The 17,301-nt window shown below is 37.9% G+C and overlaps 1 protein-coding gene across 4 annotated transcripts in view; it reads left to right on the top strand.

The window, feature by feature from the left end:
* SUCO (SUN domain containing ossification factor) overlaps positions 1-8,219 on the top strand; it is a 90,720-nt gene extending 82,501 nt beyond the window's left edge. For all 4 annotated transcript variants that reach the window (XM_048225173.2, XM_026509346.4, XM_048225175.2 and 1 more), the window contains 2 exons: positions 5,096-5,151; positions 6,190-8,219. In XM_048225173.2, coding sequence (XP_048081130.1) covers positions 5,096-5,151; positions 6,190-6,633 — 500 coding nt within the window. In that variant the 3' untranslated portion in view covers positions 6,634-8,219. The remainder of the gene's footprint in view (positions 1-5,095; positions 5,152-6,189) is intronic.
* Positions 8,220-17,301: the final 9,082 nt, after the last annotated feature.

The raw sequence follows: 17,301 nt of genomic DNA on the forward strand, positions 1-17,301 counted from the left end.
TTGCTCTAGCGTTTCTTTTTTATCCTTCATTAAGAACTTTTCTGCCTATGTTATCCATCTGTTCTTGCATGTTGTCTACTTTTTTACATTAAAGCCCTTAGCATATTAATCATAATTTTAAAAAAATTCTGGTCTGACAATTCCACCATTCTTGTCATCTAACTCTGGTTCTTATACTTGTTTAGTCTCTTCGAACTGTGTTCTTTGCTTTTTTAAAAAAATGCCTTGTAATTTTTTGTTGAAAGGTGGGACATGATGTACTTGGTTAAAGGAACTGCAGTAAACAAACCTTTCATAATGTAGTGGTGAGGTGTGGTGGTAGAGGAAGTGTTCTGGACTCTTGTAATTAGGTCTCAGTCTTTTGGTAGGCCTTTGTCCCTGGACTGTAAACTTCACCCATGCTGCTCAGGTTTCCCCTTTCCCTTAGGTTAGTCTCCGATAGAACACCAGCAGGTGCAGCTCTACTAAAATAGTTCTTCTGAAGTCAGGCCTTGTTAAGAAGAACAGAATACTTTGGAATATTTCAAAATGGTGAGAACCTGGTAGAGCTCCTGGAGGTAAAACTCATAAAAGCGTGGATGCTCCCCTCGGACTGGCTGTCCTCCTTGGACTTTTTAACTTACAGATTTATCCACACTGAGCATCCAGCAATTTATCAATTAATGGTTCAGGTTTTCCTACACGGGCACTGGTTCCCACAGAGGTTTCTGCCCAGGTAATTTGTGATTCTCTGTATCTGCCTGTCTTTTGAGTTTGGGAACAGTAGTTTGCCTTGTGACCTCACTATGAAGGATCTAAAAGAAGAGTTGATTCTTCAGTTTTTTAGCTTTTTACTTGTTGTTAGGACAGAGTGGCAGCTTCTATGAATACAGGCACACTTTTTGAGAGTAAAGACAATTGTGTTTCTTCCTTTCCGATCCTTATAGATTTTATTTCCTTTGTTTCCCTAACTGCAGTGGCTACGTTTTAGCAGTGTTGAATAGAAGTACCTGATAGGCACCTTTGTCTTGTTCCCATTCTTAAAGGGAAAACTTTTAGTGTTAAGTATTATATTTGTCGTAGATGTTCTGTAGATACCCATTATCTAAGGAAGTTCCTCTCAGTTTACTAATAATTCCTCTCCGCCATGAATGTTTTATTTTACCAAATACTTTTTTTAGCTTCTTTTAAGATGATCATTTCTAATCTGTTGTTAAAATGAATTATACTAATCGATTTTCTAGAGTCTTAATAAATACAAGTTGGTCATGATATATTTTTATATGTGTATGTTTTGTGTGCATATTGTTGTTTTCACATAATTCTGTTTGATACTCTAGGAATTCTGCTACCTATTGTTCATGAATAAGGTTACCATGTAGTTTTTTTATTTCTCACACTGTTGGGTTTTGGTGTGTAAGGTTTATAAAATCAGATGGGCAGTGCGCTCTTATTTTCAGTTCTCAGGAAGAGTTTAAGATTATAATTATTTCTTTTTTGAATTATTAGTCACATAGGTCCAGAGTTGTCTTTGTAAGAGGAGTTTTGGTTATAGGAACCTGATTTTTTTGTCACTTTAAATTAAAAATTTCCATGAGTTTTTCCATTCCATCCAAATGTTAAAATTTATTGGCATAAAGGTATTCACATATCTTTTACCTGTTACCTCTTTATATTTTTTTCTCCCTTTCCTAAAGAGATTTTTTGTTGGAGCTAGGAAGAGCTTCTTCTCTTTTTCTGTCATTAGAAGTTGTGTGTTTTTGACATGTTCTCGTACTTTAGAATTTATAAATACTTTTCGAAGTCTGAAGTTAATCAATACTTTTTCCTTTTCTTGGATAAGTACCAAGATCTTTTATCCCCAACTTGACTTATATGTTACTGTTTGGTGTATTTAAATTCTATTTTTTTGCCTAGTTGTAATTCAACAAGGTATATTATTACTATTTTTTTACACTAATGTTCATTTACATTTATCCACATATATACCAATTTCTCAATTCTTCAGGTCTGCTTTCTGAGACTTTCCATTTGCCATTACTTCCCTTCATGCTGAAACATTATCTTTTTTTCTTTATTCCTGTTTAAATTTGTTGGGCTCTTTGAAGCTCTCAGTTGGTATCTTTTATCAATATTGGAAAATTCTTAACCATTATTTTTTCCCCAAAAACATTCTCTCTACCTCGTTGTTACCATCCTTCTCACTTTATCCCCCTAAACTCTTCTTATTTCCATTCTTTTTGCCTTTCTGTGCTATATTTAGGGATTTCCTCTGAACTCTTTTCCAGACCATACATTCTTCAGCTATTTGTAGTCTGCTGTTAAATTCTTCCATTGAGTTTTTTTTTTTTTAAAGATTTTATTTATTTATTTATTCGACAGAGATAGAGACAGCCAGCGAGAGAGGGAACACAAGCAGGGGGAGTGGGAGAGGAAGAAGCAGGCTCATAGCGGAAGAGCCTGATGTGGGGCTCGATCCCGTAACGCCGGGATCACGCCCTGAGCCGAAGGCAGACGCTTAACCGCTGTGCCACCCAGGCGCCCCTCTTCCATTGAGTTTTTAATGTTGGTTATTACATTTTCTATTTCTAGGAGTTGTTTTTAGTATTTTTTCAAACATCTAGGTCCCTTTTTTTTTTTTATGTTTCCTGCAGATATTTTCAAGCTTGTTTTTTATTTAAACATAGTAAGTATAACTGTCTTTGTAATCTTATGTTTGATAATTTTAATATCTTAAGTCTTTGTGAATCTGTTCATTATGTCTGCAGGCTCTTGCTCAAGATGCCTTGTGTCTTTCTGTGCTTGGTTACCATTGTGTGTTGGTCTTTCCCTTTGAAAAATTATTTGTAGGGATAATTAGAGAGCTAGAAGGTAGGTCCTTATTCCAGAAAAAAATTGTGTTTGCTTTATATTCAGGAATATTTCATGTTAGTGGCATGAGGTTAGTTGGACCACCAGATGATGGGAATTTGGACTGTAAGTCTCTGCATTGCATGGGTTAATTCTTTCTCTGAGGATAGTTCTTTAGAGTCCTAGCTTACAGTGGGGAGAGTGAGGGTGTCTTTGGGTGGGTCTGGGGATTTTATTTCTGACTCATTCTCTTGATACCATCAGAGCTAAAGTTCACATACTCGTGCATTGGCAAATGCTGTGAGGACAAAAATGACTTGTGTTCCACTTCACTGTCTGGCTTCCTACTTTTACTTCAGATATGGTCTAGAGATTACCTACTTAATCTTGGCTGCTCTTCAGTGCTTTTAGTGATTTTTAAAAATTCAATTAATTAGCATATAGTGTATTATTAATTTCAAAGGTAGAGTTCAGAGGTAGAGGTGGTTCACTAGTCTTATCTAATACCCATTGCTTATCACAGCACGTGTCCTCCTTAATGTCCATCACCCAATTACCCCATCCCCCCATCCCTACCCCTCCAGCAACCCTCAGTTTGTTTCCTATGATTAAGAGTCTCTTATGGTTTGTTTTACTCTCTGGTTTCTTCTTGTTTTATCTTCCCCTCCCTTCCCCTATGCTCCTCTGTTTTGTTTCTTAAATTCCATATATGAGTGAGATCATATAATAATTGTCTTTCTCTAATTGACTTATTTCGCTTAGCATAATACCCTCTAGTTCCATCCACATTGTTGCAAATGGCAAGATTTCATTTTTGATGGCTGAGTAGTATTTCATAATATGTGTGTGTGTGTGTGTGTGTGTGTGTGTGTGTGTGTGTATACACCACATCTTCTTTATCCATTCATCTGTTGATGGACATCTGGGCTCTTTCCATAGTTTGGCTATTGTGGACATTGCTGCTATGAACATTGGGGTATGGTTGCCCCTTTGGATCACTGCATTTGTATTGTTGAGGTAAATACCTTGTAGTGCACTTGCTGCGTTGTAGGGTAGCTCTATTTTTAACTTTTTGAGGGACCTGCATACTGTTTTTCCAGAGTGGCTGCACCAGCTTGCATTCCCACCAACAGTGTAAGAGGGTTCCCCTTTCTCCACATCCTTGCCAACATGTGTTGTTTCGTAACTGGTTAAATCCATATTTAGTTGCTTTCAGTATGGAGGGTGATCTGAATAACAGTTAACCATTCCTAGAATGTCTTTTTTTTTTTTTTTTAAATCAATCCGAGTGAGATTAGTAACCTGTTAGAAATGGCTATTTAGAGGAATGTTTAGATATTTTTATATATTTGATGACTTTCTCAACAGATTTCTAGGACATAATGTAAACAAAGTATAATTGGTTGAATCATGTTATTAGTAAACTATTTGCAGTATATGAAGTTTCATAGTGAATTTTGTAGCTTATAAACTTCTGGCTGTGTCAGACCACATATTGTTTACTTTTAATGGATTCAGTAGGACTGAAATCTCATTTATCTTGTCAGTCAAAATGTCAAGACATTTATCTTGTCAGTGTGGGAGTGGTATACAGCTGTCTTTAATGTGCTAAAAGTAATGAAATCTTAGAAACCTAAAGGGAATATTTCTGATTTACTCACCTTGCCAGAAGTGTTTATTCATTATTACTTTGTCATTTATATTGCATGTTCAAGCTGTTTTTAGGTTTTGGCGTTCATAGTTTCGGTCCCAGTAAAATACAATTAGAAAAGACTTCTTAAATCTCTTTTTTATGTGTATGTTCCTTTAACTGGCATTTGTACCTGGTCACAACTGCTTGTTGCACATAATTAACCCACATTCGTGACACAGTGTAGCTTAGTCTTTTAGGGAAATACTGAAGTGATTTACAGGTTTGTTATTAGCTTACCTGGTGGTGGTATCCTTCTCATCAGGTAAGAGGGTAGGGCTGGGCCCAGAGAAGGAGCCTTACTGTGTTAGCTGATGGCTAGCTGTCAGTTAAAAACTTACGGAAATTATTTGAAGGAGACCAATAAAGCCCAAAATAAGAATGTTATAGTCTCCCACCTTGTCGCTTTTCACTAATTTAAAATGCGTAAATATATGCTTAATCTGGTATAATTATAAATTCATTGGATCTGTTAGGTAAATAATCACTAAGGGACAATGCATAATATTTTAATAGTGTTTATCATAGCATAATCTTCACATTTCACATCTACTTTATATTTTCTCTTACTTATAGTAGACCCAAGTGATTTGTACATCGTAGAACCCCTCAAGTTCTCTCCAGAAAAAAAGGTAATATTTTGATTGTATTTAAGTGTATTGGTGTGTTATGTGATAGAAGATGAAGAACTAGGTGGAAGGTTTGATAGGATCTTTAAGTGCTCCTTAAACGTACTGTTTATTTCCAGTCGTAGTAATGATATAAATAAATGTTACAGAGGTCAAGAAACTGTGACCCACAGGCTGTATCTGGCCTGTAGCCTGTTTTGTATGAGCCTGGAGCCATCTTTAAAGGGTTGTAAAATCAAAAAGAATATGCAAGAGAGACAGTATGTGACCTGCAAACCCTAAAACATTTATTGCCCAGCCCTTTACAAAAAAGATTTGCTGACCCCTGGCTAGTAGTCCTTATTTATTGAGTATCAGCGCGTGTGTGTGCTATTCCTGTATTCCTCACAGCAGCCTGGAGGTGGTAGTATCCCCAAGTTGATATGAAAAAACTGAAACTCAGAGGGTTTATGTCATCTTTGAATGATCCATTAAATCAGTGGTAAAACTCAAAATATACTTAGGCTTTTTGGTTACAAAGCCTGCGCCTTTTCCATTTTGCCTCTAAGTAAGTTGTACTCATTTTGACTAGAGATAATGATCTCTAGGTGAAAGAACTTGGACTTTTAGAGCCAAATAGCCCAGGATTCAATCCCAGCCTGGCCACTTACTGTGTTGTAACTTGGGCGGAGAACCAGACCTCTGGACCTTGGTTTTCTCATTTAGTAACCAGAGATAAAATACTCACGTCTCAGTAAGTAAAGTACACATGAAAGCAACTAGTATTATACCTGGTGCTTAGTAAGTACTCAGATGTTATCACCCCTTAAATCTATTTTCAGAGATGGCAGCTAAGTAAAGAGTTTGATTGCGTAGCATTTACAGAATGAGAAGGTAATGGTAATATCTATACAGAACATAGCAGTGTGTTATGCTGTTCATAATACTGTTTTACTTTTCGCCGGGAGTTGGCACTTTCCTCCAGTAGCTCAGCTCTCTAGCTGTTTTGATGAGGTAACGGTTGGAGGTCTCATCACTACCTTGTTTTAAAATTTGTTATAGAAGAAACGCTGCAAGTACAAAACTGAAAAAATTGAAACCATAAAGCCAGCAGATCCATTGCACCCTGTAGCCAATGGAGACCTAAAAGGAAAGAAGCCCTTTATGAACCAGAGAGATTTTTCTAATATGGGAGAAGTTTATCACTCTTCCTACAAGGGACCTCCGTCTGAAGGAAGCTCAGAAACATCGTCACAGTCAGAAGAGTCTTACTTTTGTGGCATTTCAGCTTGCACAAGTCTGTGCAATGGACAGTCCCAAAAGACAAAAACTGAGAAGAGGGCTTTAAAACGAAGGCGATCTAAAGTCCAAGACCAAGGAAAATTGATAAAAACTCTAATACAGACTAAGTCAGGATCATTGCCGAGCCTGCATGACATAATCAAAGGAAACAAAGAGATCACCGTGGGAACATTTGGTGTCACAGCGGTCTCGGGACATATCTAAAATGAATAGAACTTTTCATACTGGAGACTTTTTGTTGTTCTTTGAAGAACAGTCTGTGGTATTTGAAGGGTTTGGGGGAGGGAGAAAATATTAATGGGAAAAGTATTCAGAAATTATGGTTTCTGCCTTTTTAAAAAAGTAGGTGGGATTGTGTCAATCTTGGTTAATGAGCTGCAGTTTTACAAGGCTGATCACTTCCTACAAGGACAATGGTAGACATTTTATAAAGATGTTTTTTCACAGATTAATTACTGGGACAAATGTAATTCGGAAGCCCAGTTCCTTTGGGTGGGATAGGAATGGGAGCCTAAACCTCTTCCTTTAGCCTTGTTCCTATTTCTTGCACCTTCCCATATTTATGTGCCTTTTGTCTATTTATAATGCCACTGGAAGAGGAGGGAGAACTTTTTCTGTCATTTGATTTCTTTTATAACTTTGTTAGTTTTTTGAAGCTGCAAACACTACAAGGCTTTAAGGTGATCTGCACCTGAAGTTCGGTAATGAGGTTCCGACAGTGTAAAGATCCTGCAGACTTGCCAAATAGACCTCTGTGTAGCAAACTCACTTGAAACAAAAACTGGCTGGAATTTTTGTCTGTTCTTTTAGGTAAATGGCGATACTGATATTTTCATTTAACTTATTCACACTCGTTTTTCTCTAGTTACTAACTCAAAGAGAAAAAAGCCTACAAGATTTTTTCTTGCAAATGACTGGTATTTGCAAATACATTTTTTATAAATTCACCTTTTAAACACATTTAATCATTGTAAGGGTTTTCGTTAGCTACATTTTAAACATTCACAATAAGCACTAATCCTCCAGACTTTCAGGTAATTGTTTCCTGTTACCACAAATAGAATATTTGAAGGTTTGTCAAATGAGTCCAGGTCTCATATGATAAAACCGCTGCCTATGTACATATGCATGGAACCAGCTAGTGAGTTTGTCAAGCCTTGTCTAATTGGTCAAGTCTAAAGGGATCATTATTCCTTGATGTTTGCTTTGTCCTGGCTACAAATGTGCAGAGGTATACATGTGATGTCAATGTGTCTGTCCTTATTTTGTCTTCTGTTTTCTTTAAAAATAATTGGCAGCGACTATTTGAATAAAATGATTTCTTAGTGTGTGTTTGTACAGTAATGCGTGAAAGTGGGAAGTTTCTTTTTGAAAGGGAGAGAATTGACCATTTTGTGTTGTAAGATTTAAGTTATAACTTATTGAGCACTTTTAGTAATAACTGTTTTTTAAACTTTTCTAATACCTTTCTGGGGGTATTGTTTGTAATGTGACCTATTTAAAGCCTTTTTTGTTTGTTTAAGTTGCTGCTTTTAGGTTAACAGTATGTTTTAGATGATTTAAATTTTTTTCCAGTCTGTACAATTAGCCATTCAGAGCAAGAGGGCCTGATTGTATAGAAACTCATTGAAAAGAGGTCCAGATGAGAGCAGAGGGCGAGCGGGAAGTTACCCGATCTGCGTGCAGCACCCGGTGTTGTGGAAAGATGACTTTCAGTATGTAACTACGGAGCTGTAGTGCCATTAGAAACTGTGAATTTCCAAATAAATCTGAACACTTGTCTTTATTAATTACTGGCTCTTCTGTTCTTTGAGGGAGAACTTACAAATCTATTACTCGGAACCTAGAGTGAAGTTTTTGTCACTTTAAAAACTAAATACGGCAACATCTCATTACATAATTGATCACATTTCGGCCAACTCTAAACTGACTGAACTTACACATAAACATTTTGTCCCTATACAGTCATAATTTCACCATTTCAAACACTAAAATGAGAGTTTTTGATCTTTACTTAGTAGAAAACATGCATGTGTTTTCCTCTTATCAGGTATCATCTTGAGGACTACTAATTTTTAAGTTTTCCCACATCTAAATAGAGTAATGCTTTTTATAATTTACTTTTCAACTTTTACACATCTAGCCAGAGCATAACATTTTACCATTTAGGGTTTATTTTTCCTCTCTGAGATTATACTTACATGAGTAGAAAAAAAAGTCCTTGCCAATTGTAGATTTGTGCCTGGGAAGAAGCAAAGCCATGTATACGAAACAGGCTTTCAGTGTTGCTTGATAGCCTCGTTTTCTTTCTTCTAACGATAAGGACTAAAACAGCATAAAATAAAAGGAAACTGAGGGATCGTAAGAGCAAAGATGCCAAGTAAAACGGTTCTTTTAACTGGATTTTTAAAAATACTGTGTTACACATATTATAATTTGAGGAATTAAATAGCTTTTTAATAAGCCTTATACGGGAAAACAGGAGATCTCTACTGCCTGCCCCCGCCCCTCCAAGGCCTGTTTGCTCCTCGGCGGCAGCCTTCTCAGCTCTTGTCTCTGGTTGGTGTGCTGCTTTTACCACTTACTAATTTCCCAGTTTTAGAGGTGTTCCCAAGTTGAATATATAAGCTTACATACATGAAATACGGAATAGGTATTTGTTAACCTACTTGAGCAAATCTACATTAGATCATGGCAGATGGAATAATCACAGTTTAGAAATACTGCTTTTTAAAAAATCTGCATTTATTAAATTTATTAAAAACCTCATGCTTTTCCCCAGCTTTTTAATTTGAAAAATTTCAGTTGAATATCTGTGCACTGGACCCAATTTCAGCAGTTAACATTTTTAGTTTTTTTTTTTTTTTTTCTGTGTGTGCGTGTCTATTTGCATACATACATGCACAATACACACATTCTTTTGGGTGAACCATTTGAAAGTTAGTTGGGACATGAAGACCCTTCACCCCTAAATACTATGTATTTTTTAGTATGTGTTTTCTTTCCCTTTCTTTCTTTCTCTCTCTCTCTTTCTTTCCCTTTCTTTCTCTTTCTCTTTCTTTTTCTTTCTTTCCCTTTCTTTCTTTTTCTTTCTTTCTTTCCCTTTCTTTCTCTCTTTCTTTCTTTCCCTTTCTTTCTCTTTCTTTCTTTCCCTTTCTTTCTTTCTTTTTTTAATTTAAATTCAATTAGCCAACATATAGTACATCATTAGTTTTTGATGTAGTGTTCAGTGGTTCATTAGTTGCCTAACACCCAGTGCTCATCAGATTACGTGTCCTCCTTCATGCCCGTCACCCAGTTACCCCATCCCCCCACAGAGTCCAGAGACTCTCATGGTTTGTCTCCCTCTCTGATTTCTTCCCATTCAGTTTTCCCTCCCTTCCCCTGTGGTCCTCTGCACTATTCCTTATATTCCACATATGAGTGAAACTGTATGATAATTGTCTTTCTCTGACTGACTCATTTCACTTAGGATAATACCCTCCAGTTCCATCCATGTTGATACAAATGGTAGGTATTCATCCTTTCTGATGGCTGAGTAATGTTCCATTGTATATATGAACCACATCTTATCCATTCATCTGTTGAAGGGCATCATGGCTCCTTCCACAGTTTTGCTATTGTGGACATTGCTGCTATGAACATTGGGGTACAGGTGCCCTTTCTTTTCACTACATCTGTATCTTGGGGTAAATACCCAGTAGTGCAATTGCTGGGTCATAGGGTAGCTCTATTTTTAAAGTCTTGAGGAACCTCCATACTGTTTTCCAGAATGGCTGTACCAGCTTACATTCCCACCAACAGTGTAAGAACCAACAGGTTCCCCTTTTTCCACATCCTCGCCAACATTTGTTGTTCCCTGTCTTGTTCACTTTAGCCATTCTAACTGGTGTAAGGTTGTATCTCATTGTGGTTTTGATTTGTATTTCCCTGATGGCAAGTGATACGGAGCATCTTTTCATGTGTCTATTGGCCATTTGTATGTCTTCTTTAGAGAAGTGTCTGTTGATGCCTTCTGCCCATTTCTTGACTGGATTATTTGTCTTTTGGGTATTGAGTTTGAGAAGTTCTTTATAGGTCTTGGATTCTAGCCCTTTATCTGATATGTCATTTGCAAATATCTTCTCCCACTCCGTGGGTTGCTTCTTCATTTTGTTGACTGTTTCCTTTGCTGTACAGAAGCTTTTTATCTTGATGAAGTCCCAACAGTTCATTTTTGCTTTTGTTTCCGTTGCCTTTGGAGATGTGTCTTGGAAGAAGTTGCTGTGATTGAGGTTGAAGAGATTACTACCTATGTTCTCTGGGATTTTGATGGATTCCTGTCTCACATTTAGGTCTTTCATCTATTTTGAGTTTATCTTTGTGTATGGTGTAAGAAAATGGTCCAGTTTCATTCTTCTGTATATAGCTGTCCAATTTTCCCAACACCATTTGTTGAAGAGACTTTTTTCCATTGGATATTCTTTCCTGCTTTGTCGAAGATTAGTTGACCATAGAGTTGAGGGTCCATTTCTGGGTTCTCTATTCTGTTCCATTGGTCTATGTGTCTGTTTTTGTGCCAGTACCATGCTGTCTTGATGATCACAGCTTTGTAATAGAGCTTGAAGTAAAGGCATTGTGATGCCCTCAGCTTTGGGTTTTGTTTTGTTTTGTTTTGTTTTCAGCATTCCCCTGGCTATTCAGGGTCTTTTCTGGTTCCATACAAATTTTAGGATTGTTTTGTTCCAGCTCTGTGAAAAATTTCAGTGGTATTTTGATATGGATGGCATTGAACGTGTAGATTGCTCTGGGCAGCATAGACATTTTAACGATGTTTATTCTTCCGATGCACGAGCATGGAATGTTCTTCCATCTCTTGGTATCTTCCTCAATTTCTTTCATAAGTGTTCTGTTTTGAGGTTTCTAGAGTAGAGATCCTTTACCTCTTTGGTTAGGTTTATTCCTAGGTATCTTATGGCTTTTGGCGCAATTGTAAATGGGATCGACTCCTTCATTTGTCTTTCTTAAGTCACATTGTTAGTGTGTAGAGATGCGACTGATTTCTGTGCGTTGATTCTGTATCCTGCCATATTGCTGAATTGCTGTGTGCGTTTTAGCAATTTTGGGGTGGAGTCTTTTGGGTTTTCCACAAAGTATCATGTCATCTGGGAAGAGAGAGAGTTTGACTTTTTCTTTGCCAATTTGAATACCTTTTATTTCTTTTTGTTGTCTGATTGCTGAGGTTAGGACTTCTGATACTGTGTTGAACAATAGTGGTGAGAGTGGGCATCCCTGTCACATTCCTGACTTGAAGGGAAAAGCTCTCCCAATGAGAATGATACTCGCTGTGGGCTTTTCATAGATGGCTTTTATGTTATTGAGGTGTGTTCCCTCTATCCTTATACTTTGAAGAGTTTTAACCAAGAAAGGATGCTTTATTTTGTCAAATGCTTTTTCTGCATCAGCTGAGAGGATCATATGATTTTTTTCTTTTATTAATGTGCTCTATCACACTGATTGATTTAAGAATGTTGCACCACCCTTGCATCCCAGGAATAAATCCCCCTGGTCCTGGAAGCATGTGTTTTCTAAGAATAAGGTCATTTACCTACGTAGCCACAATACTAGTTAATATCACACCTAAAAAAAGTTAATAATTCCAGGGGCACCTGGGTGGCTCAGTTGGTTAAGCGTCTGTCTTCAGCCCAGGTCATGATCCCAGGGTTCTGGCATTGAGCCCCACATCGGGCTCCCTGCTCAGCGGGGAGCTTCTCCCTTTGCCTGCCACTCTCCCTGCTTGTGCTTTCTCTCTTTCTCTGTCAAATAAATAAATAAAATTTTAAAAAATGTTAATTCCATAATCTAATACACAGTCCATGGTCAGATTTTTCCAGTTGTCCCCATACATACACTTTTTTTTGGGGGGGGGGGTCCAGTGTCCAGTCAAGTTTCATTTGGTTGTATTGTTTATTTAGGTTCTTTAAATACATACTGCTTTATGACTTTGCATATTTTTCTTGTGTAAGAGCCCATGCATATTTTCTTTGAATCATTCCAGCTTTAGCATATGGGCTACTGAACTGGGCACTGACAGCTTTTCTAGTGATGTGTTGATACTGTCATTAAATTTTACCCCAACCCACAAATATCCATTTATTTAACATTAAGACATTAAAAAAATTTATCCTATAGGAGAATGTATTCATGACCTCTACATTATACTCCACTTTATTACTAAAGATTAATCTTTAGAATATTTGTTTGCAACAGAGTTCTTCACTTGGAATTGTAAGGTCATACACCCTGGACTACCAACTTTGTGTTGCATTTTTTTTTTTTATAAAGCACATATTAAAGCCCACCAAATGCCTGATGTTATAATACGTAAAGTGGTAAGTCTAAGCAAACAAGCATTCGTGATTTTTATCATTTTTCCCCTTTTTTATTGGTATAGTTGACATACAATGTTATATCGGTTTCAGGTGTGCAACATAGTGATTGGACAAATCTATATGTTAGACTATGTTCACCATAAGCGTAGTGTGTCACTGAACAACGCCATTATAATACCATTGCCATTGACTATATTCCCTATGCTGTACTTTTCATCACTGTGACTTATTCTGTAACTGGAAGCCTGACCTTCCACTCCCTTTCACCCATTTTGCCTATTCCTCACTCCCCTCCCTCCTGGCAACCATCAGTGTGTTTTCTTTATTTATGGGTCTTTATTTGTGTGTTTCTCTTATTTGTTTTGTTTTTTAGATATTTGTCTTTGACTTATTTCACTTAGTATAATACCCTCTAGGTACCTATCCATGTTGTGGCAAATGGCAAGATCTCATTCTTTTTTTATGGCTGATATTACATTATGTGTGTGTGTAATTGTATATATATTCATATTGTGTGTGTGTATATTTATCTCACATCTTGGTCCATTCATCTATATTGATAGACACTTAGGTTGCTTGCATATCTTTGTGTAGATAATGCGATTAATATAGGGGTACATGTATCTTTTCCAATTAGTGCTTTTGTTTTCTTTGAGTAAATACTGCATTTGTGATTTTTAAATGAATAAGGGATAAAAAGCAAGTTTTAAACCCAGGATGGTTTAAAAAGTTCCGCAGGTAGATGGTGTACCATACAATTTAAGAGCAGGTGTTTTCAAATCAGACTGCCTGGTTCATATTTGCTCTCCATCTCTTACTGACAATGACATTGGGCAAATCACAATCAGTCACAATCTCATTAAGCGTCAGATTTTTCATCGGTAAACAGGTATAACACCTATTTCAGAGGCTCATTCTGAGGATCATGTAAAACTGTCCTGTATCTAGCATATGCTGCACTCAGTGTTAGCTATTAATGTCTGGACGCTCAGAGTTAGGTCTCATCCCTGGTGTCTGAGCATCTACCAGCAGGTCAAGAAAGGAGCTCATGCGTGGTGTAGGACTATTCTCTCCAGCCTCAGTGTCTACACCACCACTAGCAAGGTCAGCAGGGAGCTTTAAGTTCAATGTGCTCAGAGTAAGACCCTCAGTGCTTTCATCACAAGGGTCACTAAGTCACTGCAGGACTCCTGGGAAGATCTTGTCCCCTGTTTCTACCCTTCAGTATAAAGCCTTGACACAACTTTCTTTCTCAAAACCAGTAAGGCAAATTTCATATGCCCTTGACTCCTGTTAATTTTATCACTGCAAGAAGCTCTGTGTGGCTTTCACAGTCTTCCTTCTGGAATATTCTTCCATATTCCCTCACCATTCCTAATCACTTCCGTCGTGCCCTCTGGAACTCAAAATCAATCGTCAATAAAATTCCCTAAATCTTTAACTTGTTTCAACCTTCCTTTCACCTCCTTGTTCTAGTCAAAACTACTTCCCTTGAATCCCTTTCCAGGAGGTTGACTTTCTCCTCCACCCTTCACACCGCATGGCCTAGAGAGAGACTAGATAGGTGGTCCCCTTAATCTTCCATGCCCTAAAACTCACTTTCTGAATCTTCTATCAACAAACCATACCATCCACTATTTCTCCCTATTGCAAACAAACCCCTGTTTTCTCTTTCCTCTCTCATCTTCATTCCTGGGTCCCTGTCATTCCAGTAATGCCTCTGTCACAATTCTTGAGGATTTTAATGTCAACCTTACATTATTTTTTTCTAGTTTCTCAGTTCCTTCCCTTCTTTCTCCAAAGATCTTGATCTCCAGCTTATATCAGCCACTTATTTCAATGATTAAATCCTAGTTTCTGTCACTACCAATATCCATAATCTTTAATACCAACTTTAAGCATCTAGCTTCTGACCACCATCTCCTATTCTAGCTCATTCCCCCTCACACCCGAACTCTAACAATTCTTCTCAGTCCCACCGGAGTCCCACCAATCCAACCCCTGCCAGATGACTGTCATGTGTGGTACATATTTTGTCTCTGAAAACATGCATCCTCAGCCATAACCCCTGGGAATGCTGCTCAGTCCCAACAGCTTGCAGACTCCTTGTTCAAACCATCAGAGTACTCAGCAAGCCAGTCTCTGCACTTTCTAATTTTCTAGGTAGGACTCGGTCACCAGTCTTTTGTGCTCCTTCTTCGCCCATCTTCAGGGCCACATACTCCTGGGGGAGGTGATCATATTCCTAGATCAGGTGTAAATCTTCGTCAGTGTAAGTCAATCATGGTAAAGCCATTCACCTCACTGGTGACTAGTTTAGGTATGGATAAGTGGTGAAATTCTGGAAATAAGCCACTGAATCAACCAATCCTGGAGCCACCCTACCTTGGGACTCCTTATTAAATGAGATAATAAATCCTTCTCATGTTTAAGCCATTCTCAACTGGTTATGTGTTACATATTTGTGTTACGCCGAAAGCGTCCCATCTCATAGAGGCTGCTCTCACTAGGTGCCAACACCACGCTAAAGCACTGTAGACATATCCTCTTGTTTAACAATCTATATAAGTACTGTTAATGTGTGGTTTTATAATGAAGAAACCGAGGCACAGAGAGGTCACAAAGTTAGTAAGTAGGAGAGCAGGGATTTAAGCCCGTCTATCTGTAGGACCTTATTTTTTTATAATAATTTTTTATTATATTATGATAGTCACCATACAGTACATCCTTAGTTTTTGTTGCAATGTTCCATGATTCATTATTTGCGTATAACACCCAGTGCACCATGCAATACGTGCCCTCCTTAATACCCATCACCGGCCTATCCCAATCCCTCACCCCCCTCCCCTCTGAAGCCCTCAGTTTGTTTCCCAGAGTCCACAGTCTCTCATGGTTCATTCCCCCTTCTGTTTATCCCCCCTTCATTCTTCCCTTCCTTCTCCTACTGATCTCCCTGCTATTTCTTATGTTCCATAAATGAGTGAAACTATATAATTGTCTTTAAAACCTAGGCTCTTAACCACCAAGCTGTAACGCCTCCTGGTGGAGACATGGGGGACACTACCTGAGAATGCCCAAGAGCCCTCTGAGGAACTTACAGAAGCACCACTTTCTGGCCTTAGGCTGGTTGGACCTGTCCTGTAGAGTCCTTATTTTGTACTCACAGCCTGGTGAGACTGAAGACTCAGAAATGCATTAACTATACCTATTTGGGACAGAATGTTGCATTTCGTATCTGTCCTATCAGTGTTGCTTAAAAAAAAATGTTATGATAACTAAAGTAGTTATCATAGAAGTTCCAAGGTTATGTTTTGCAATAGTTCTTGGGGGGAACAAATCTGTAATACTCTTTGAAAAAATTATGAATACCAAATTTCTTAATGGAAAAATTGTAAAATTTTTGATTTATTGTAACTATGTAAGGTGACATTAATTTGACTTATCATGGTGATCATTTGCAAGCATACAAACATCAAATCATCATGCTGTACACCTGAAACTAATATAATGTTATATGTCAATTATAACTCAGTTTAAAAATTTTTTTGATTTACTCCAAGGAATTGGGAGCCTGAAGTAAGTTCTTTAAGAGAAAGGTCCAATTTAGAAAAAAATATGCCAAGAATATGTTAGCATGTAGTTATCAGATAAGAATACGTGACTCCTTCTTTCAAAGAGGTGTTTTGTTCAATGAGGTAAACTAAATATTTTATGAACATGATTGGTTAGGCAGGGGCTGCCACAGCCCTTAACCTTAAGGGGTCAGGAAGTACAACACAGTCCAATTCCAAGAACCAGGGAGCAATGAGGAGAAATGAATAGTATTTATATCAGTGGTAAAGAAAGTCTGTTTTCTCCAAGAGCAGGCAATCGGTATTCGTATTTATTGGGGTTTAAGGAACTTTAAAAGAGGAAGTATAAAAATGACTCAAAGTCCCCACATGAAAAAGAATATTGAAGGACCATGAAATGCTAATGTACCTCACATCAAAGAGGCTCTGCTTTAAAAATAACAATGACTAGCAGAGAACGGAAGCTGTGGCTCTCCTTCTCCCCCAAGACTCCCCCCACTGCCCCAGAACACCCATCACACGTATTGTGTGAGCCCCACCCAGGCTTCATTAGCTCTGGTCGGTTTGTCTCTGTAACCCAGAGCCACCGAGCTCATTGAGTCGCTCAGAAATACCTGAAATATTTACCAAGGGCCCTGTGGCCTATCCAAGCCTCACTCTGTCACACCGCTGATTTGCCTAATTATCGTTCTATCAAATAAATAACACTGGACATCTTAGAGTGTTTTTGATGTTCACTATAGCACAGATTAGAGCGCTCTCCTCTGGTTATTTGATGGTAAAGGTTAGTGAGCTTCTTTGGATGTTATCAGGAGCAGAGTCCAAGCCTGTAGTCGAGCCTGTGGTGACTGAATTGATTCACGAACTGTTATTTATGACAAATTGTCAACCTGTCTTGGAGAAGTGGCTGTGGTTTGTATTTCCATTCT

Source organism: Ursus arctos, unplaced genomic scaffold, assembly GCF_023065955.2.
Source record: "Ursus arctos isolate Adak ecotype North America unplaced genomic scaffold, UrsArc2.0 scaffold_2, whole genome shotgun sequence".
NCBI classification, from domain to species: Eukaryota; Metazoa; Chordata; class Mammalia; order Carnivora; family Ursidae; genus Ursus; species Ursus arctos.